Source organism: Coturnix japonica, chromosome 2 (assembly GCF_054131305.1).
Source record: "Coturnix japonica strain WE chromosome 2, WE-NBRP24, whole genome shotgun sequence".
Taxonomy (NCBI): Eukaryota; Metazoa; Chordata; class Aves; order Galliformes; family Phasianidae; genus Coturnix; species Coturnix japonica.
The window spans coordinates 66182845-66205814 of NC_140664.1; the positions used below are offsets into that span (position 1 = coordinate 66182845).

At 41.0% G+C, this 22970-nt stretch overlaps 1 protein-coding gene across 11 annotated transcripts in view; it reads right to left on the reverse strand.

Annotated features, from left to right (window-relative positions):
- Nucleotides 1–22970, reverse strand: part of NFATC1 (nuclear factor of activated T cells 1) — a 111354-nt gene that overhangs the window by 23135 nt on the left and 65249 nt on the right. For 2 of the 11 annotated variants that reach the window (XM_015854793.3, XM_085537704.1), the window contains exons 8-9: nt 22748–22880; nt 7536–7915 (exon numbers count right to left, since the gene is read on the reverse strand). In XM_015854793.3, coding sequence (XP_015710279.1) covers nt 7536–7915; nt 22748–22880 — 513 coding nt within the window. Of the gene's footprint in view, nt 1–7228; nt 7916–18271; nt 19754–22747; nt 22881–22970 lie in introns of those variants that run through there. The other 9 variants (XM_015854787.3, XM_015854789.3, XM_015854794.3 and 6 more) reach the window with 7 other exon arrangements.

Below are 22970 nucleotides of genomic sequence, written 5' to 3' on the forward strand. Positions count from 1 at the left end.
TGAAGCTGGCATTCAGTTAAACAGAGGCAGTGTAATGCTTCGTGATCTGTACACTTAACAACATGAAACCTTTGACACAAAGGCGTGCATGCAGATGTACATCAAACAGAGCTGGCTGGGCTTTGTGCACTAAAAATACTCTGGAATATCAAAACAATGAAAGCATGGCGTACTGATTTCTACAGCTTTCCCATCACTTTAACACCCTCCTGGTCCCAACTTCATGCCTCCTTACACGTCTATGATCACTGAATGAAGGTAGAGGCACTAAGGACTTCCCCAAAGAAGACAGATGCTTTCTTGAAAGCCCAAGAATCAAGGGCCTCCCTGGGTATCTAAGCACTGGTGATAGAAGAAAAAAATCATTGGCAGATTGCACAGGTACTGCAATTAGAGGCAGTCTGATCTGCTCAGGGAACACCTGCACACCCAGGACTGGAGGGAATTAGGTTGTGACACCTAGTCTGATCTCCTAGTCCTTTGGGGACTTTCTTTTGGTGAGCCTCTAGGGAGACTCAATTCACTTAAACTCGCTAAGAGTAGCAAAACTTCATCCCTAGTCCAGGAGCGTGGTTTTGTGTAACAGGACACCCCTCAAATCCAGACTTGCAAGTCCACCTGAGATCTGACACTAACAAATTACTTCAATCCTCCCTTACTCATCACGCACACCCGAAGTCCCGAATGTTAACAACTCAGCATGTTTTATCACAGTAGCATGTACACTTTCAATCATCATTAGAAGCGAGGAGGGTCTAGGGGCAGGCACCAGGCCAGATTAAGTAAAACTTTCCATGAGGACAGCTATTTGTTTTTTCCCAGAACTGCTACTCAAGGCCAAGGAGGAGGGAGGAAAAAGCTCACACAAGCCAGACTGAAGTGTAGACAGTGTTACTGGACTTTGCAGACTACCTGCATGTTGCTCTAATGACATCTGGACTACTGAAAATCACAGAGTGCACTCAGGAGTTTTCAAAAGCATAATTGAGGCAGCAGCAGACTAAACTTAATGCCTTAAGAGCCAATCACTTTAATCGTGACGCTGAGATGTATGAAAAAGGATACATTTCAGCAAAAGAATAATTCTGTCTGCTATAGTTCCTGTTCAAATAAACTATATCACCAAACCACGTGCATTTGAAGAATACAGAGGAATAATAAGAGAAAGAAAAAAAAAAAGAACATATGGTTTAGAGGCAAAAAATTTCATATATACAGTATAGGAGATATATGGACTTGTCAGACATCTAACAGTTCAACACTCTGTAAGCAATTCATGGGAATGACATTAGCAATAGCTCATATTACGTCCAGGAGTTACAGCTTTTACTGCAAAAGTTATTTTTAAAAGAGTCATGTTTAAAATGAAATGACTGGCAGGGCTGCAGCTTTCAGTAACACTTTACCTGTGGTTTTGCCACTTTTACATACTTATTGGGGGCTTAATGCTCCCAATTTACCTTTTCAGAGTAAAATAAAAGTTGCAATGAGTGCATTCATTGGCACGGCACTATAAAACTCACAGCTGTGCAAAGACAATCACAAGAACAAAAGCCTCCTTGTTTTAAAAAAGATGATGATATGGTTTTGATACTTTCTGTTAGCCATGTATATAAACATCAGATATCTTCATTTATGGTTTATGTATATTCATCTATCTACATAAAGATTTATAGTTCGGATCAAGTGAAGATCACGACAGAGACTTTTATGAATGTGTCTGTGTAGAGTGGAGGAGGCTGACTTAATATACAAAACTTCAGACAAGCGATCTGTCTTTCAGATATTGTTATTCCAGATCTAGCATCTACATAGGTCTTGGGAACAGATTTTTAAACTGAGGGTGTAATGGTCCCATTACAGTCAGTGGTAGTTTGCTGCTGCCTTCAAATGGCTGTGACTTCATCTCAAGATTGGGTAGAAGCTGAAGAAGTCAAGGCCTTCTTCAGTTTCATAACTCAGATTCCCCTTTAAAGAATCCTCCAGGGTGCTGTTAAACTTTTCAATAAAAACTGCTTTTGTAAAGCTCTGTGTGTTCATATAGCAAGTTGAGATCAAAGCATGTACCTTGATATCTGCTGAGAACATAAATAATACACCTTTTTCCTGTTGGTACCAATGTGTTTCCCACTAGCTTTTTAGAAATAGCTTCATTTTCATCTGTAATGAAAACTAATTTCTTTGATGTTTCTAATGGCAGGAAATAATTTCACAACTGAGTATCATTCTGCTGCAGGTAAAAATGCCATAGCATTTGGGAGTGCCAGTTACAACCCGAAAAATGTTTCTTGGCATTAGCATACCTAATTGAACTCTCCATCCTGGTGAAATAAAAAGATTGTGGATTCTGTGTTACACCCAGACTACACTAGATCCAGGAAAGGGAAATGGGGATAAGGTAGATGATTTCAAGTCACCTTTAGCATCCCCTGTTGTGAGCCTGGCTGGTCCCCAGCTGCCTGAACATCCTGAATGCTGTGTGAATATAACTTCACCACTTTTAGCTTGACATTTCTTCAACCACTGAGAAAAGCAATCAAAATCTGGAAAAATTATTTGAGTTTCTCCAGACAACAGAAAAGAAGTAGGATTATTTCAAAAACAGATTGTCACAGCTTTTGACCAGGGTCCCTCTTTGAGGGCTAGAGAGAGAGGAGCTATTCAAAAGTGAGATATAAATTAAGGTTAATTTTCACATCCCCATGAGATAATAATTGGTTCCAGGGATTAGGGAGAGTTCTCATCAGCTCACACTTTCCCCAAACTGGCTGTCTCTTTTGGCAATTTTAATTCTGCTTTATTCCTCCAAAGGCTGTACAGCACTTCAGACTGATTGATCCCCCCCAAATATTGTTTACTCTTAAAAGAAATTTGTATCTGTATTGAAACTGTCCTTCAGGTAGACAAACCAGACTGCCTGTCTGCCTGCCTAAGGATTTTCCATGGGTTCCATCACCCTACCACCCAGCACGACTCCCATGTTAGAACTGAAAGGGGAAAATCATGTAATCTTTGCTGTCTAGATCAAGGACGGCACAGGCACATGGAGAGTGTTAGCACTGGAGTGGTCTGCCATGGTGCCACAGTGTGCTGCGGACTGCTGCAAGAACTGGCAAGGAGGACAGTAGATGCCATCTCTTCTATTGCAAAGAATGAGAAGAGGAACAGTATGAAGCATAAATGTCACAGTTCAGCTGCTTCATCAGACCATACTTTTAAACAGCACATCAAATCTTGCTATGAAAGCAGCAGCAGGAGTCAGCCATAATCTTTGTTTGGAGGTTGAACTCATAATTATTTGAAATGAGTGCTGATATACAAGCCAGATAGTTTTCAATATCAAGAGCGTAGTCATAATATATCAGGTATCACTTTATGGGGTGAGTTTGAAATATGTTATACATTTTGAATCATATATGCACATATTGAAATGGACAGCACATTTAATGACTAACCCAGGTGGCTACTGTAGATTTTGATTTAAAACAAGATTGCCAGGACCAAGGTTTACTTGCCAAAATGGAAATCTCTTTGGGTGCTCCCTTTATTTATTTATTTATCCCTTTAGCTGCCCACCATTACAGAAGCAGAGAAGTGTAATGTACAGGATATATATTATATATACTCGCTGACTGTTTTTTTCCACTTCTACACTCGAGTATAGATGGTCTATATTTGGAGTTACTCCAGACCACAAAGAATGAGTATTGCTTTGATCCCATAAACTGAAACCAAAAAATTTCTGTTTATACCTGGTCCAAAATTGCTACATATATATTAGTTACATAAATTAAACCTCTCCAGACTTCTTCTTTTCTAGGAAAATGAGCAACAAAACCTTCCCTAGTATCATCTGGCATAGCCAGTTTCATATTTCATTCATACAGTAGTCCCATAAGTAGGTTAGATGTCTGTATCTCACACTTTTTGTAAGTACTTTCAGGTAAAACTGAAGTATTAAGTAGTTACAGGACACTACGAATATTCATTTATTTACGAAATTAAGCTCTGTGAATTTAATTTTTAGTACCACCTCAACACTATATTACTTTTAATATACCTTGAGGATGTGGGAAAGAGTTGATATATTTAGAGTAATATGGAAGGAAAGCAGTGAAGTATATCTGGCATCTCCTGTGCTCTCAAATTGACATCAGGTAGAAATATATTAAAAAAATTAAAAGTAATTTAAATTATAATTTAAAGATTGATACGATTTTATGATAAACAATGGTGATGCTTTAAAAAAAAAATAATCCAGCACATGTAAAATCCATTCTACCTCTGGACAGTGCCTTATTCCACAATTAGTACCAGAGGTCTGAATGAGACAAAGGCACTGCACACATGGGCTATATATCACAGTGAACTTCACCTACTGGGACACCAACTGCAATCACATAAGTTTCTAGGCAGTTCCCACAGTGGCCAAACTGTCCTTTGAGACTGTGTCAGAAAGCAAGACATCAGCCTTTCATAAGTAGGGGGTGATAATGATATGGGGGTTTTTTGCTTAGACAGGATGAGCCAATTAGATATTTGCTGGGGAAGATTAAATGACATCAGATGTGGCTGCAAGTCTTGCACACTCTAGACTACGGGTGGGCTGTCTGCCACCCAGTGTGGCCCCACTGCAAAAGGCTTCCTGCACATCTGATGGGCTGAACCCACCAAATGCAGTTCCATGAGATGATCCAATGGAAAACTGTAGATTTTGCTATCCTCGTCAAGATAATTTTCTATTAGCTTGTTCTGCTGCTACATAATTGATATTACTCAAAGGAAGTAGCAAGAGCATGTGGCTAGGATGGACTGGTGCAATCCTTTCCATGGAGAACCTATGAGTTAATCAGATTAATTGTAATGTAAAAACATTATCTGCACTGGTTGTACTGAGGTTGCCTCCATGAATGCATAAATGTAAACTGGCTTTGGGCCTGACATACAGTTTTCTTCTTCTATGCTGCGTCTGAGGTATGTCATGTCATAGCCAGCACATGTCCCACAAGAAGTGGTTCCAAATTCCAGCTCCTCTGCTGCACAGTTCCTTTCTCAGACCCAATACAAAGATGATCAAGAAGACAGTAGTACTCCTTTTCCAGCATCATCAAAGGCAAGGCACAGAGTGGATGGCCTTTTCTTCAGGCAGTGAGATACAGCATAGATAGTAAACAGTAAGCTCATGTGGACTAGGCTGCACTAGTCTGCAACAGACCTAAACATCAATTTGGTCACAGAAAAGGTAGCTCCTCTAGTTACCATTTCTCATTACCCATAAAGCAAACTGCTATTGCTTAATTTTTTGAAATTGCATACATTATATTTCTTCTATTATATATTGTTGCCCTGTTACATCTACACGTTATCTTCTTGGCTTATAGTTCTTGTGGTTAAGTCATGGAATGATTTTGACAGGCTGATGGATGCCAAAGGGAAGTATATCTTGATTTGGTGAGCTAGATCTCTAGAGAATAGATCTTCAAAGTCAACTTTAAGTATCAGCGCAGATGTACATAGTGGCTTCTACAATTTCTTCTGTCTATCCATCAGATGACTGGTGTGCATGTATGTCCAAAAGAGAGAATGGAACAGAAATGCATAAGGACTAAGCCATTTCTGCTTTGTCAGAAAGAATGTATATTGATAAAAAAAATAAGAACTTCTGTCCCAGAGTACACTGCAGCAAAGTTCTTGTGATCCTTGAGGAGAAATCTGAAGTAGACATGGTTGATAAACTCTGCTCTCCATGTCTGAGCTGCAGTCCAGTTCCTCCAGCAGAGATGAGGCAAAGGTGAGTTTGGTAACACTATGACAGAAGTGCCTGCTGGATTTTGGAGAAGTAAGGCAGAAAGACTATTCATTCTTTGTGCTTTTCTAGAGAGACAGCTATAGATGAGCTATACAAATAACTTCATTTCTCTCAAAACCAAAATCTGGGCATGATTTTCTGTTCTGGTTTGTGTACATTTCTTGTTTGGTTTGTTGAACATTTTACTCCTCGTGGTGCAGATATGTGGGGAAAAATGTACAGTATGCGAAGATAACATTGTCTTAAATGATGTGTTGTGCAAAACTTTAGCAAACTGAACTCCTAATTAGGGGAATTCCTCGGAACTGTCTATCATGTAATCAATAACAACTTCTGTTGCGAAAAATTATTTTCCCAGAGATAAAATCAGAAGACTGCTCCTAAAGCTCCAAAGCATTCATTTATAATCCTAATTCAGTAAGTATCATGCTGAGTAAAATAAAAATTGGTTTTTTTTGTTTGTTTGTTTTTTGGTTTTTTTTTGCAATGAACTGTCTTTAAATTCTCCCTGAAAGACAGTCTCTTTCAGAGGTTCCTTGGCACTAATTGATTTCAATGCATCCATTTCAAATAGCATTTTTCAAATAGCATGGTATGGTACGTTATATAAAGTGATATGACTATTGGAAGGGAACTCACGTACTGCATTGAGGTGAGGGTTCAGAATACCACTGGGATACTTAGCAGCATGTGCTAAGTCACAATTCAGTGAGGTCACATAATCAAATTCCAGATTACCCCTTTTAATATGCTCAGCTAATAAATCTTCGGAAGCTGGAGTCTGACAAGTTCATCGCAGCATTTTAATATTTCAGTGGTGCATGTAGAATATATATGCATAGAAAAAAAAAAAAAAGAAAGAAAAGAAAAAAAGAAGAAAAAAGCAGCAACAAGTCCTCAGTAAGAATGAAAATGGAAGAAAAAGAAGTAACGTCAGATGCCACCAGACTGAAAAGTTACGCTGAAAGATCTGTCACTATTTTTAATTTAAATTTTCTCAACTGAAGGAGAGCAGTTTATCATTTAGTTCCAGTGAGAAGCTTTGTGTATCAGAAATTTTACTTCATTATGGACAGAACAATGTTAAATATGTTTTCAGTACAGTTTCATGAGTCACTGACATAGGATAAGCCAAGACCATACAGTTAAGATTATTGCAGTGTAGCTGTTGGTCATGCAGCTAGCTTTACGGTAACTGATAGCATTAAAGGCTTAGATAATATGGTTTCATTACTGCAAGTGAAACTGAGAACCTCTTTCCATATAGAAACAAACCGAGCAAAACTCAGCATAATTCTACCAGGCTGTTAATTATACTTTTTTTTTCCCCACTCAAATTCAAAAGGAGGAGGAAGTTAAGGGAACTCACTGATACAGCAACATGGTTGAGTGCAAACCTCTACACTGTGGAAGACTTACCATCATCCAGGTACATCTGGTCCAATTCCTCAGGTTCTCGCTTGATCGTTACAGGAATAGGGGCCAAATTATGATTACTTTCCTCATGCAACTCTGGCAATGACAGTGGTTGGGTTGTTGGAGACTCATTTCTGTGAACCTTCGGCAGTTGCTGCTGCTGTTGACCCATTATGGATGAGTGAGTTGGACTGCAGGACTGCAAATAGGTTGGCTCTTGGGTAACAGATGGAACTGGAGAAGAGGGACTGTTGGGATAGAGTGTTTGTTGATAACCAAGGGGACAGCTACTGCTCAGATGTTGACTCACCTGCGGCTGCAGCATGATGTGAGATGATTGCTCAGGGGAGCTTGGGTGCACAACTATAGACCTTGGCACTTCCTGTATGGTGGGGACACCTCCAGCAGGCTGCTGAAGTCCGAGGTGACTGTGGCCTGGGTTGGGGATGCACTTGTAAGGAGAGGATGAAAGGTCGTGCAGCTTGGGGCTTGCGCTGGGAGAGGGTGACATCACCGTGTTCCTCTGCTGACAGGAGGCGAAGCCAGCCATGAGGCACGAACCAGGATCAGGGGGCATCATTATCTGCTGGTTGTAGTATGGTTTAGAGAGAGGGCTTAAGCCTTGGTTCATTGGTCCACAGGTTTGAGCAGGCTCATAGTCATCTGTGGGTTCTGTTTTTATAATTGGAACTGTTAAAAGAAAAAAGTTTTAAATAAACATGAGCTGCATATTGGTATGATCAAGTTGGCTTGTGGCTAGGATACCCTTTGCAAAACAAACAACGTCTTGAATAAGACTCTGTGTGTCTTTTGCCTAGTTCTCCCACCCTATAAAAAAAAAAATGAATGAGTCATCAGCACAAGAAAGTCACAGCTGGTTCTAATATTGAAAAGGACTATTTTCTTTGGACTCTCCTCCAGCACTAATGCGCTATAAAAATCTATTTGCAAATAGCTGTGCTTCAGTGGAAGCTTTGGACCCAAGGGCTCCATGTATTTGTAGTAATCAAAGCAAGAATTTTAGCTTGGACATACTACTGCATTTCTACGGCTACTGATGGCCCATTTGATAAATGTCTGCCCATTTGGTAAACTGGTGCTTAATAAGTAGAAATGGAGCTTCAGAGATTAGCAAAAACAGAACTGCAAAGATAAAAGACAAAGTACTACATACAAAAAATAAATAAATCAATTACGAAGACATTTTTGAAAGAGTAGAGTTTGATTTGTTTAGTTTTTACATGATGGTATGAAATCTTGCTAAACAACAAATGAGTGTAAAATACTCAAGAAGTCACATCCAACTTTACTTTTTTGATTCTAAGTTAGATACAAGTCCCTAATGCTGGCTTCTAAAAGGTGTTAACTCAGTCTCTGGATGCTAAGAAATACTGATTCCTGTTCTACATCTCTCCTTGCTCTATGTGCTGTCTCAAAAGAGGTCCTAATTGAGCTGTTAAACCATGTCTTGAAATGGTACTCGCTCATGGACAATATGACTCAGTGAGTATCAATCCAGTCAAGACAAAATGCAGAGCTGATTTCTCAAGTCAGAGGAAAGATCTTCCTAAATCAATGTGCCTTTTTCACATGAACTATCTCTCTCAAATCGGAGAGGTGCATTTCCTTGTTCTCCCATAACACAAGCAGTTCATAGGTAAAAGATGCCTACTTTCTCTGTCAGGAAAATTATAAGCAATAGGACCAATTCAGTGTGTAGACACATTTCTTCTAGTCAGATGAAACTATTAGGCATACAGCAACTGACTGTGGATGCCTCACAGCATTTAATCTTCCTTCCCAAAAGAGATCCACGGAACAGCTATAGCTTGAATGCACCACTGGAAATGTATGGTGATGCTATGGTAGAATACTAGGATAATGAACCTGTTGCAGCACAAAGTTATTAATTAAACATTTGCACAGCTCAGCTCAGAGAACATGCTTGTCATGAGTGTTTCTGTGTCTTTATATGCATGTTTTCACTAACATCCTTGTCTGCAGGTCACTCTGAAAGTAATGCCTCCTATTTATTTCCATGGAAACTAAAACAGGTACAATAAGCACAACAGTAATATTTGATAGAGCAAATTCTCAGCTACAAAATGCTTTTTAAACAGTTGCCACCATTAGCTGTACTTTTTCACTAGTCATAACAAGATCCTGCATGCTGTGCTCATAAAAATCTGAGAGATGACCCACTGTTGCTGTCACCACTGCTGAAATGCATCACCCCCCACCTCACTGTGTTCACATCTGTTTTTTGGCCTCTACAAAAATACAGCAAGCACTGATGAACATCAAAGGGTGCATTTTTTTTCCTCATGGAGGAATTCAGTGACACACCTTTGCTTCATGTGCACTTCCAGGTCAAATGCCATTCTGTCAGACTGACCCTCTGCTGCCATCTGTCACATGGCAACAAAATGTAATGGAGTATTGACAGAAAGGTTCACCCTCTGCTGCTGTACTGCCAAATCCATCTCTGACATCATGAGCTGACCTAATAAAATAGGAGGCATTATTTTCCGAGCCGCCCTTATATTCTCCAATCATTTGTTTCTGTGTTCGTGTATTAGTCTTTTGAAACCATAAAAATGCATGTGTGAGCATGTGAACCTAAAAAATCTTTTCTAACGCTCACAAATTTTGCTGCTAGTGGATGCAGTTCACTACCCTTGTTTTACAGCCCCCCAAGCTCTTGTTAACTTTCGTCCTTTTATGTTCTTTTATATATAGATGCTTGCAACACTTGTTTCAAGATTTCTATCACCCCTAGTAAAAACATGTCTATATATGTAACAAATACAAGGGTGCTACATAAGATGAATGTGCTAAGGATAACGGAATGTCATTGGATTTCTCATAATCTTATTTTCATCTACTTATGTGCTGTACACTGGCTAGCACTGCTACTAATACACTCGGTTACTGAGAAGCAGAATCCAGGTTTGGAGACAGCTTTATAAAACCAGTATCACACCCTTTATGAAAATGCAAGACCAAAGAAACACACCTAGATAAATATAGCAGTACAGATATTGTAAGAAAATACCTTTAACAAGTTCCTGAGCTAGCAAATATTCTCATATGTTTTATATTAGGTTCGCTGTACTAGTACTAACCACAGCACAGCTGGAAATATGATGGTTGTTGAACATTGAATTTTCCCAATATATCACTGTTATAGAAACACCTGTGCTAAATAATTCCGAGCTCAACCACTGGCAATTCAACTGCAATAAACCCTGGTGCTGTCTGACTTGTTATAACCCAGGGAAGGATTACAGTCCTGGTGGCACACAGGGCTGAAGGAAGGAGGCTTTATGGTTCCTGATCTCAGGCTGGTTTTTGTTGTAGCTCTTCACAGCACATCCTTGCTACTTGGTTCACCAGACACTTTTTGTCACTACACTTTTGATATTTTGATACCAGTGCCATGGAGTTGAATTAATGATTGTGAACATCAAAAATTATTACATTCAGTTTTCTTATCTCACTACTCTGAAATACAGCTGCCACAAGCAATAGTCCATACCTGGTCAGTTCTACTCTGCACTAGGCAATGGACCAGTGTGCGACAGGGGCTATTACAAACCTATTAGTCTCTGAACTCTTGAAGGTAGTGACAGTAACCAAAAGTTAAGTTCTGTAAATTCAGAGGCAAAACAGAGACTGGCACTTTCCCTTCTGAGTAGACTTTAGCTACTGTTTTTCACATGAATAACTACTGCTTAACTTGCAGGCAACAGAAATGCCACTGTTCTCTGCCTCACTCCCTTTGTGGAGGCTGAGAACCTTAGCTGGGGTGAGTAGTTGGAACAGCTGTGGATACAGCCCTTACAAGTCCACCTAAGCTATCACAGCACCTTCCTATGGGTGGTATTGGGTGGATTCCTTCTAAGCAGTCACGAACAATTACAGCCATTATTGGATTAGCATTACCACTTTCCTACTGACTCATGTTTGATTGACTGCATATCATTATAGATCTGAGCTAGAAGTGTTTTCATTCTCAAACACATCCCTTTGGAAGCACAGTACACTAAGTGCCATAAAGCACATCCATTTGCACTGCCACTCACCTCCCAAAGAGGGTACTCCATGCAGGGAGATGTGATGTGATACAAAGAGCACCATTAATTTTCTCAGAATTAATATTTAACAGAGAACAGTAGTAGCCTGACTAACTTGTAGCTCAAAGACTTCAAATTAGTCATCATCTTAAATGACTTGGTAAGATCCTGTCAGCTCAGAGATGCTGCTACTCACATGGCAGGCCTGGACTGGCACTTAACTGAAGAGCCCCACAACTGTTCAGAATCTGCCAGCACTTTTAGAAGGAACTCAACTGTTTCTTAAATTCAGTAGAGCCATAACGACCATAAGCTTTCTGTCTTAAAGCTGTGCTGCAGTGCAGTGATAACACCCAGTTTTGCAGACTCTCAGCTGACTAGAATGAAGAATTGTGACTGAACTGGTCTGAGATTTGCCAATAATAAATTTCAACAATGATGTCAGAATTCTTGAAACTGTAAACAGAAAGACAATGCACAGTTTCTACACAAACTCATACTCAAAAGAATGCCATTCATTTCAGAGACCCTACTCAAGAATCAGGCCCTTGCTATAAACAGGAAAAATGTGTGTAAACTTGGCTGCTATGGTTAATTTTGAAATGCTTCTTACTTCATAATGCATAAGGTCAGATGACAGATGATTTTAAATTTTCCTCAATTTTGAATATTAAAATAAGACAGAGCTCAAAGTTCTAAATTAGTCTCATAAGCGACTTAATCTGCGCTAATTGGTTTTAAATGGTTCAATAATGCCTTCTTAGGCTCCGGACTTGTGTCATTATGTCATCTAATTTAATATGAAGTTCTAAGAACCGCATGTTGGCAGCAGACCGGGCTATAAATCAAAGCTACCTCCAATTCTTACTCAAAGAGACCAAGGTTATGACATCATACCGAGGCAACCGAGCTGAAGACAATGGCCCTCTGTTTGGGTCTGAATGTGAGAGAAATATTTCAGCCAGTTCTACAAGCCCATGTTTAAATGAAAGGCTTTTCTAGCAGGTAAAATGTTAATATATCAAGACTTGAAGAAAAATAATAAATCATGGACATTCAGTAAAGGGAGTCAGAAATCGCTTGAATATAAATTACATATATTTTTGACAATTCTAACAAGCCTGTTTGCCTTTACACTTTGGCAGTCCAGATGGGTTTTTAAATTTTTTTGGGGGTGCTATTAAAATATGTGAACTGAGAAAATATAAGCATATAAATTAAATAGATGTTTGTCCTAATTAAAATTAAACTAACAAATTCCCATTTCTATGTAGTATTATCAATGCAGGCATTTATGGCACTATACCACATTTGTTTCGCCTGCAGTCTGCTTGAACCTATCAAACAGAATAGTCACTTCTCACGCTGCAGACTGTGATTATCTCTGAAGGTAAGGATTTTAGTTAGCATACAAAAATCAGAACACTACTTCTTTCATCACGTCCACACATGCATTTCTTCAAATTCTGGACTAAATATCTCATAACTGCTAAGTATCTGGGACAAGACTTCCAAAGAGCAACAAGGAATTAGACAGTCCAAACCTCCACTACCGAGCTGAGATCTGAACTGCCATTTCTGCCTCTATAAACTTCCTTTGTAAGTCAGTTTTGATGGAGGCAGTACATCCTCTTGACCAAGAAGCAGATGGTTCCTCAGAAGACGCTGCTTCAGTTAACCCAAATTCTACTGCTTCTCTGCTACTGGTTGATTGAAGGCAAGCACATCTCCATGTGCATCTTAAATGCTCTGGATTTGTGCAAGACAAAATCCTGGCAGTTGCAGCAACATTGGCTAGTGTGGAGAGAGGACGTCGCTTCATGTTCTGACTCTGGAGAGGTCTGGTGCTGGGGAGAAGCAATGGGCTGGCTACCTCAGGAACTATAATCTTATTGTTCAGTAGCATCAGAGCACCAGTAAGCCAGAAAAGCCTGCCAATCTGTCTGCAGCCCTGGCAATCTCAGTGATGGAGGACAGGGCATTCAGGCCCAGGTATCTTCTAGGACAGCCCCTGTGAGGGTCTTTGCAGGTACTGCCTGTGAACTGGATGTATTTCCCTAGGCACCAATTCAACCGAAATGTTTTTTAAAGGTCAAGCTAGTATCAGACTTTTGCTTTTTAGTTAGTAAAGCCATAGCACAGTGTGTCAGAAACAAAGGGATCTGTAGGCGGGACGTGCACATTTGCAGGTTTTATCTACACAAGTATCTGAATTCACTCACCCTTCCCTGATCGTTTGTTAACAAAGCATCCCACAGACCTTCACTGAGTTATCACACATCCATCACACAATGGTGGCCTTGTTCCCTGCATGTGGTTGGAGGGACGGAGCTATAGAAGGTCTCATGGGTGATCTCATGGGTATTTTATCTCTGTGCTACTGTGGGAGCATGCTTTGCCTCTCCAGCATAGCACTGGCTAAGGCACACTAGTGTTATTCCTGCTTGAAATACATGAGCTGGTTGACCTGTCTCTGCCTAGACAAAATGGGGTTTTCAATGAGGCCAAATTAAAGATTTTGAAAACTTTACCATCAAAAAGCACAAGTATACATAATTATACTTAACACAGGAAAGTTTATAAAATTATCTTCAGGAAATGTTGTGAAAAATAAGAGAAGGAAATCATTTAATCTTCTTCTGCATTACCTGACAGAAAATTCACTTTCTCAATGAGCAAGTGGCACATGAGGAAGCACTGAGCTCTCACACAGCACAGATCAACCTACCAATGCCCTCTCAACCACCTGCTGCTACCCTGCCCTACACCAAAAAACATCTGGACCCATGTGGGTTACCAGGGTGTAGCAGATCAGCACCAGTGCTGTGCATCCAGCCAGCCCTGCTGCATGCAAGTACCAGCCCTGCTGTTGCAGGGCAAGATGGCTCAGCAGCGGAGAGAGCAGGCAGGCTGGTGAGAGAAGCCAGGAGGCTGTGGGAGCACAGAGGGGTGAGGTGTGGGGTGATGCTGCTCTGGAGTGCTGCTCCCATTGTGTTCCTCGCCACACAGTGCTGCTCTCAGACTCACTGGCCAGCTAAAGGGAGGATGCCAGCATGGCTCTGCAGTCTGACAAGCTTTTCTGCTGCTCACTGGGAAAACTACCTCTAGCAGATCTGCCTGTCCTCTTTGGTTTTACATGTATATATTTTTATGTGAACAAATGCATATGTACACTTTTGTACAGTAATAACATCCAGGTAGATGCGAGCCTTGTGCATCCAAGTCTGCCTATAAACTTGGACAGTACCATTATCTGATTAGAAAGTGCTTTCCTGGTAACTCAATTACTAAATGCTTTTCAACAGCTGTTAAACTGTTAGGTTGTTCAATGCATATTTATGAAACAGAAGATATTACATGGTTGCTTGGTGTACACACTGTAAACCAAAGTGGGAGGGAGGAAGGCAGGTGTAGGGCCATTGATTCATACATTAGCACAAAAGACAAGAAATGCATTAGATTTCTTTAAAGAGAAAAGGGAAATATTCTTAGAATTATTAATCTCTGAAATGATGAAAAGGATGTATCAAGTAAAATTATCTTTTCTTCCTCTAAAGAAAATGCGAGACCTGTGAAAGAAGTTACAACTTTACTTGCCACTTCTTTTTTAAAGGCAACGTACTGCTGTTCTTGAATCTCTGCGGTCTCCTTGCCTGTATGAAACTGCTGCAGTTGAGATACTATGGCTTGAGCTGTTGGGATGCTGCTTGAAAATCAGGATTTTAACCCAGATGCCTGACTGAATTGGATTTCTCTTTTAGATACAAGATGAGATTTCTCAAGATATTTTAAGATTGTAACTCTGTATGGCAAATATTCCTCTCTGATGCAGGGTGAAGATTATTCAGATTAATGAGTGAAAACTAACACCGGAACTTCTATGTACAGCATTTCTGAGTTCCAGCTCTCCCATATTGTGCCCACATGGGCTGTCCTATCATTGTTCCTCTTGCATGACACCTGGCCTCATGGAACACCTTAAGCTGGAGCTTCTACAGTACACATCTTGAATGCACTGGCAAGAGATTCATATGTCATTTCTGTCAGGCATGTTAAAATTCACTGGAGCGAGACCTTTTCAGGTTGGCAACATGGCATTATGATACACCACCAGTGCAGGCACTGCTTCTGCTCTCCTGACAAGGAGATGAGGCAGGGAGGGCAGGGACTGTGGGCAGAGTTCCCCAAAGGCAGCAGTGGGACACAGCCAGACATTTCAACAGCTCTTGTCCCACAGCAGCTGTGTGGGAGGCACTGTGGGGACACACTGGCAGGAGGGCATCCTCACTGCCCAAATTCTGGTTAAGTGGCTCACAAAACTCACGCTGTATACTATAAATGTTTCTGTGCTTCCAGGCCTCCCCTCAGCTGTTGCAGCACTTGGGGGCCCAGCTGGCAGTGGCAGCATGGTGCACAGTGAGGGGCTTGAAGGACTTCTGTCCTGCTCAACTTTCCTCCCAAAGACCATTCTGTGCTGCCTGGTCAGAGGACTGACTCTTGCCCATGTGCTGCATTCTTGCCCTCATGGAGAGTGGTTTGGGCCTGGCTGACCTCAGCCACCTTGGCTATGACATACTCTTTGTTTTCAAGCGGTGATGCAGTCCCTCTCACAGCTGGTAAAACAAATCCTTCCCATGTATGTCACCTGCAGCAACAGTGTGGACCATAGCCCCTTTAGGATCAATCACTGAGCTAGATTAATTATGATGATCCTCCACTTGAGGAGAACAAAAATAGCCATCTCTGGTAATCCAGCCCATGTAATTCTAAACCTAATTCTCCCTTACACCAGTTTTACCTTTTGGCTTTTAAGCTAATTGGAAGATCCTAAAGCCTGATGCTTGATAACATGTACGTGTAAAATCAATGGGAAGTAAGGGAGAGATCCCTTAAAATACTCCTGCAGAGGGATTTGGCAATCAAAACCACGAATCAACACTATGGGGAATATTTGAAAAGGGGGGTGGGGGGGCCCTGCTTGAGGACAGCCTTGTGTCCTGGAACTTAACTATTCTTAGTGATTGTTTCAGCTGTGACAAAGTCTGATGGTTGGACATACTCAATGGCGCCTATATAGTGCATGTCCACTCCTGCCCTTATTGGGGGCATCACAGCAGGTAATGCTCCTTCTTGGTCTTCCACAGAAAGGTAAAGTTAATCTCTAATCAAGGATCAAGATGACTGAATCTGCAGGTCAGATGAACCTGGCTGGGTTCTGCCTGATGGTCAAGACAGAAAATTACCCAGACAAAACATGGGCAACTCCAGCAGAGACTAAGCAACTGGGAGGAGAAGTACTCGACAGGGTAATGCTGGAGGGAATGAGGGAAATGCAAATGTCTCTGCTCCACTGCCACCATGGACCTTGCTCTGCTGCTGGAATGGAGTAGCAAGGCTGATGGGTCTGGTGATGATGAATGTAGCTATCCTCATAAATGGAAACAGGACTCTGACAAAATCTTGCCTGCTTTTTGTTACTCTGTTAAATGTCAAAAGTAGCAATCAGTCACCTAGCAGCCAAAATGAAATAAACTTAACAGCACATACTATAAAAATGAGCAACCATGATTCATATTTTCACCTTAAAAAAAAATAATAATAATAATCCCTTGTGGCCAACCCCCCCTTCCCTTCCTGCTCTGTGCAGGCTTTGCAGTGATCCAGCTGTTCCCTGGGCTCAACAAAAAGACTTGCTGCAGATCCAGGGCTTTGGGCCTGTCTCTGCTGCATTCGTTTGTCCAGTGCAGATCCAAACCAGGTCTGCATGTGGTGTGCACCTCCTCACTTTCACGTCTCCTTTCATACTCCTCACTTTCACCTCCTCACTTTCATGCTTCAACCAGTCTGGCTAGAAGGTGCTAGGAAGGGCCTGCGCCTGTGCTGCTTAAGGTCCTCAGGGTTGGGCATCCATTCCTCCCCACTCGAGTTCACCTGGCCACGTGGGTATCCCATGACTTCGTCAGCAGCATTGCTCCATTCCTTCTCACCCCTCTCCTCATGCTTTCTCCTGCCTCACTGCCTTACTGCAGCACAGAAGCATTCCTCCTTGAAGTGGCTGTCCATCTCCAGTCTGCGACCCTTTCACAGTCCAGCCCCACTTCCCCTTCCTTCCCCAACCACCCCCTTCTTACAGCACTTTTGCAGCCATGGCTAGGTAAATAATTTTGCCAGCTTTGACATGATAATTGAGCAAATACTCAGAGCTGAGAGGTGTCAGCAAATGATCACTAAAAAGTGTGCTCAGTGTCACATTAGAGCAGCAATGCTTTGCATCCTCATTTTATTGTTTTTTTGCTAATGTGACCAACCTGGTGTTGTCACTTAGAAAGTGAGCTGTGGGCGGAAGAAGTGAGGTTAAACAGAGGCACATCTGCTAAATGTAATCACTAGAAAACTGCTGAATATACTCATCTATAGCACACTTGAGATAATTTTAGAGTTGAGGCAGGAAGTTGGTAAGATGCTGACAAAAATGTGCAGTGGGCACCGCTCACCATTTTCAGAAGCACACAAAGAACTTTCTTTACTTTCCCACTGCTGGGCAGCAAACAATAACAAGGCACATCCAGTCACCACAGGCAGACTCTTGGCACAGCCCAGCACACATGCATCCAGAGAACCTCTGCTCCTACCAAGCCCCTTGTCTAAGCAGCCAGACTTTCATACATAAGATTCCACCCCAGATTATGGAGCAGCCAGCACAAAAGTAAAGAGGTTTCAGAAAAGCTAGTTGTCAAAGTGAAGTCTATGCTCTTGTAAATCTGGCCCTACGGATGGCAAAACACATATCAAAGTAAAAACTGCAAGCAAAGCAACACCATTGTAATAAATACTAGAAGTAGTGGATTTTTTTTTTCTTTTTTAATAATAATTTTAAAATTAAGAAGCCTGACAGAAACAGAAACTGGAAATGCTTTATCATCTACACTTCGCAAAAGCCAATTATTCATTCCAGTGAACAAAACACATCAACTTTCTTTTTTCCCATGTATTAAATATTTCCTGGACAAGCTAGTCTGTATTTGATTTGTCAAATATCATCACTATCTGTCTGAATAAAGTACAAAGGAAACTGTTCTATGTTCACTCCTCGCTGTAGTATCTGCATAGTATTTGTCAGATAACAGAATCACAGAGAGCATTAGCATCTATCTGCAAAAATTAAGTTTTTGAACAAGTTTCCTCTGTTTTGATGTACCTACTTAAAAGATACCTGAAAAAAACACACCAAAAAAACACCAGCCCAACAACAGAGATTCAGCTCTTATCATTCAGTGAATTATTTAAAATCTTCTGCACTCTTGCATCTGTGCTGGAGAACTCCTTCAGCTTTCTTAGCAGATGAAAGCACAGGATTCTGAACCACAGCGTACGTATCAGATTGTGTGCTTCTTCATCTTCTGGTTATTCTTCAAATGCTACCACTTAAGTCTAGTGATTTCAGAAGAATATTCCTCCTGTTTGAGAGGCATATATATGCCAATGGCACGATAAATTCACATAAGAAAAACGATACACAGTAATAAACATATGGGCAAAAAACATCATTTTTCTAGAAGTTCAATAATGACATTCTGAAATGTTCTGCTGTGCATAATAGAGTCAACAGAGCACAACTGCACAGAGATACAGCACTGGAGGGATTCTAAGGCAAGATATCCAAGTATCTGTACTTTGTGCTTTGTAGAGGTTTTGCAGTGCCTGTACTGAGCTTCGCGCCTTGTATTCTAATGGGATGAGGCAGTGGAAGACAAATTAGTACTTACCATATGAACTGTGGGGATTCACCCGTGCCAGAATGGTAAGGCAACAACTTTTATTTCTGTACTAGGCATGTCTAGGGAGCGTTCTGGAGAACCATAAAGCTTGAAAGCTCCAGTACAAAACTGATATGCAATTGCTCGGTGATGTATCATAGTGAACCACTACTAAAAAAAATGATACTGCAGCCATTTATGCACAATACAGGCACATACAGGATTGGGGATAGTTCAAATTCAGCAGAACTGAACCGGTAATTAAAAATTTCAATTAAAAGTGGATTACAAGTACTCAGGTTCACAGTCTGTCCCCAACCAAAGACTTAAGCTGGCCCCTTCCCCAGACCTAGTCTCTTTCTTTTGAAGCCTCTACTTTGTTTTGTTTTGCTTTTGAAACTTTTCATTTATCGAGCAGTAAGATTTTCATTTATGGAGTTATTTCTTTTCTCTGAGGCAGGAACACGTTTTCACCAAGTAAGCTCCTGCTCTACAAAACATTTGAGTGCAGTCCTGCCATGTCTCGGCAGCACAGGAGAAGCCTTATGGCAGTGAAACCGTAACAATCTGCTGGAGAGGGCACTTTGTGCTGCCTGCGTGTCACAGAGCTGTACTCCATGGAGACACTCCAGGATCATCCACTGGGGGTGGGATGAGTGACGTCACATGTCCCTGGATCCACTGGCTGTTTTCTCCTAGGGAATGAGGAGAAACAGGAGCTACAGGAAAGCAAAAGTATTGCTCTGCAGTCTTGGTGGCAGCCACACAGTGAGTCCCTAGCTCTCTATGTGTGTTCGTCCCGCTGGCTGCAACTGCCAGCACATGCACAAACCCAGCCCAGGAGCACAGCCATGGGGTTTGCACAATATCTGGGCTATATGCGTCCATACACAGTATTTTGCTTTGGCACAGTCCAGTTGGACCGTAAAATATATCTAATGTGTATCGTGTGGTTTTGACAGAATCCCCAGTGCAGAACAACCTGCAGAATTATGGCAATTAAATACTGGCATTTTGACTAAAGCACTGAATGAAAAGCTTACAGGATAACATCTATGTGTTTAAGATCACATTTCATACTTGATGATCCACTTCGACATTTGCTTGTCAAAAAACTACGTCATTTATATCTGTGGTATTTATAACAAGAGACAGAGTGTTACCTGGACAAAAATACTGCTTATCTCCACTCATTTTTTGTACCTAGATCACACAGTTCTTGTTGACTCAAACATCTTTTCCTTAATGAGCAGAACTTTGTTTCTTTTATAATACTTTGAACCTTTAAAATAATTTAGTAACTGAAATCAAATAAAGAAAATATCCTAAAAATCATTGCTAAAAACACAGCAACTTAAGAGACTGATTTAGTCACAGTGACTGATTCCTGCATATGCAGTCAAGCTGATCTTATCTATCTTTAAAAGGCACAATGGAAACAATTACTATCAAAACAGGGCAAAACCTTTCACTTACAATAGAGCTAAGTAAACAAATAAACAAATATTCTGATGATTACACTCACTCTTACCACTGTTATGAGAGAGTTTGCAAAGAACGTAAGATATTTTTCAACTACTTATGCACACACACACACGTATGTAAAGAGAATGTCAGTGTCAGTGGGGAACCAAACAGCCACTATTAGATAAGGTTGCTCAGAGCCTATTCCAGCCTGACCTTGAATGTCTCCAGGGACAGGACATTCACCACCTCTATGGGCAACCTGTTCCAGAGTTTCACCACCATAGTTGTAAAAAAAATTATTTGTTATATCCAGTCTAAATCTCCCCTCTTTTAGTTTGAAACCTTCTCCTGTCATAACAGGCCCTGCTAAAGAGTTTGTCTTCTTCTTTCTCATAGTCCCCTTTATACTGAAAGGCTGCTAACAGTTCTCCCCAGAGCCTTCTCTTCTCCAGGCAGAACAGCCCCAGTTATCTCAGCCTGTCCACACAGGGCAGACTTTCATCCCTTGTCTCACTTTTGGGCCCTCATCTGGATGCACTCCAACAGGTCCATGTCTCTCCTGTACTGAGGATTCCACATCTGGATGCAGTATTCCAGGTGAGGTCTCACCAGCACAAAGTAGAGGTGCAGGATCACCTCCCTTGACCTGTTGGTCACGCATCCATTGATGCAGCCCAGGATACGGTTGGATTTCTGGGCTGTGAGGGCACATGGCTGGCTCATGTCCAGCTTGACATCCCCCAGTACTCACAAATCCTTTTCAACAGGGCTGTGTTCATCTCTTTTGTCCCCAGTCTGTATTGGTAGTGGGGGCTGCCTCAAACCAGGCGCCAGACGTTGCACTTGCATTTGTTGAACCTCATGAGGTTCTCCTTGGCCCACTGCTCAAGCCTGTCTGGGTCTCACTGCATGGCATCCTGTCCCTTGGGCATCTCAGGCTGATGGCTGGACTTGATGACCTTGTAGGTCTTTTCCAACTGAGATGCTTCTATGTATTTGAAATAGTCATATTGGTAACTTGGGTAGCATCACAATACCTTTTGGCCTTTACAACAGATTTTAGTTGTTAAAAAGTGTTGTGCGAGAGAATAACAACTCTTTTCAACTTTAGAAATGAGAAGTCTTTAAATATACACAGATGTACCCACTGGGGGTGAAATTTGCATAAGTAGGCTGATTCAGTGAAGCATAACTACTCAGCATGTATGCAATATGGAGTAAGTTGCCTGTGTCAGGTTTCTTGTATTCTTATTTTAAAATCCTGATAAAAGTCTGGAGTGCATGAAAACAAACCAGGTGAAACTCCAAATATGCATTTTACGGGATTTCATCTGCAATAAGTTGGCAGGTCTCTTCAAGCCACGTCGCATGACTTAAGGATTTTTTTGTGGGAATTTACCTGAGAGAGACTATTTTCATAACAAAGTCTACAAAAAGCAAAAACTGAATCATTTTTCTGATTTCCCTGACTTCCAGAACAACAAAAACAAAACCATCATCCTTTTCCCCCCAAAAAGCACTCTCACAAAAAGACCAGTTCCAAATAATCTAAATTCGCACTATTACAAGCCTACTCAGAATTCAGCTAGCACAAATATTTTACTGTCACTTTGTAGTTACTGATATAATCTTCCAGAAATAAACTGGCATACTTGTTTCTAAACATTTCCTTATGCACGAAGCATTAGTGCAGAACACTCTGATCTCCATACACACTACACTTTTCACTGCCCAAGAGTAGGACCACTGTGTAGTGCTACTTCTACCCTGAGAGAGACAGCTGTGTAAAGGATGACTTGATGAGGAATCCCCACACCACCTCCAGCTGAGCCAAACACACTGTAATGGTGTGATGAAAATTCAGATTTAGTATTCAAATCCCGTGTACCACCTGGGACCAAAAGTGAGACTGAGGGGTGTCAGCATCCCAGCAGAGAACTCAGCAGGTTCACAACTTGTGGGTACACATATCAGTTTGTGCAGGAGTTTGTTACCTCCAAAAAGAAAAAAAACTCCTTGTTTCAACATGTCTCTGCCAACAATACAAAATAAAATAATTGGCAGAGTTTTCTTGTGCAGGCAGTAGAGAGAAGGGCAACCCTTGTGGTTTCTTGCTCACTTTTAATGTCACAAGTTACTCAGGGTACTAAAGAATTATCAGTGTCATGTATCTTATTATATCTTATGTTTACTAATAGATAATAAGGAACATATTTTATTACCATTAGCAGGAAGATAGGTGAAAAGCTGGTACTGGCTTCTCTTTCTCTTTCCATTACAGACATAGAAGTTGACCTGAACAGGGCTGGTAATTCTCTGATTGCGGAAAGGTGGTATCTCAACCACCAATGAATTCTGCAAAAACAAATAAATAAGAAAGTCAGGGCATGACTAAGGCAGACAAATTGTACAATAGCAGTTATATGTTAACTCTGAGAAGACTGG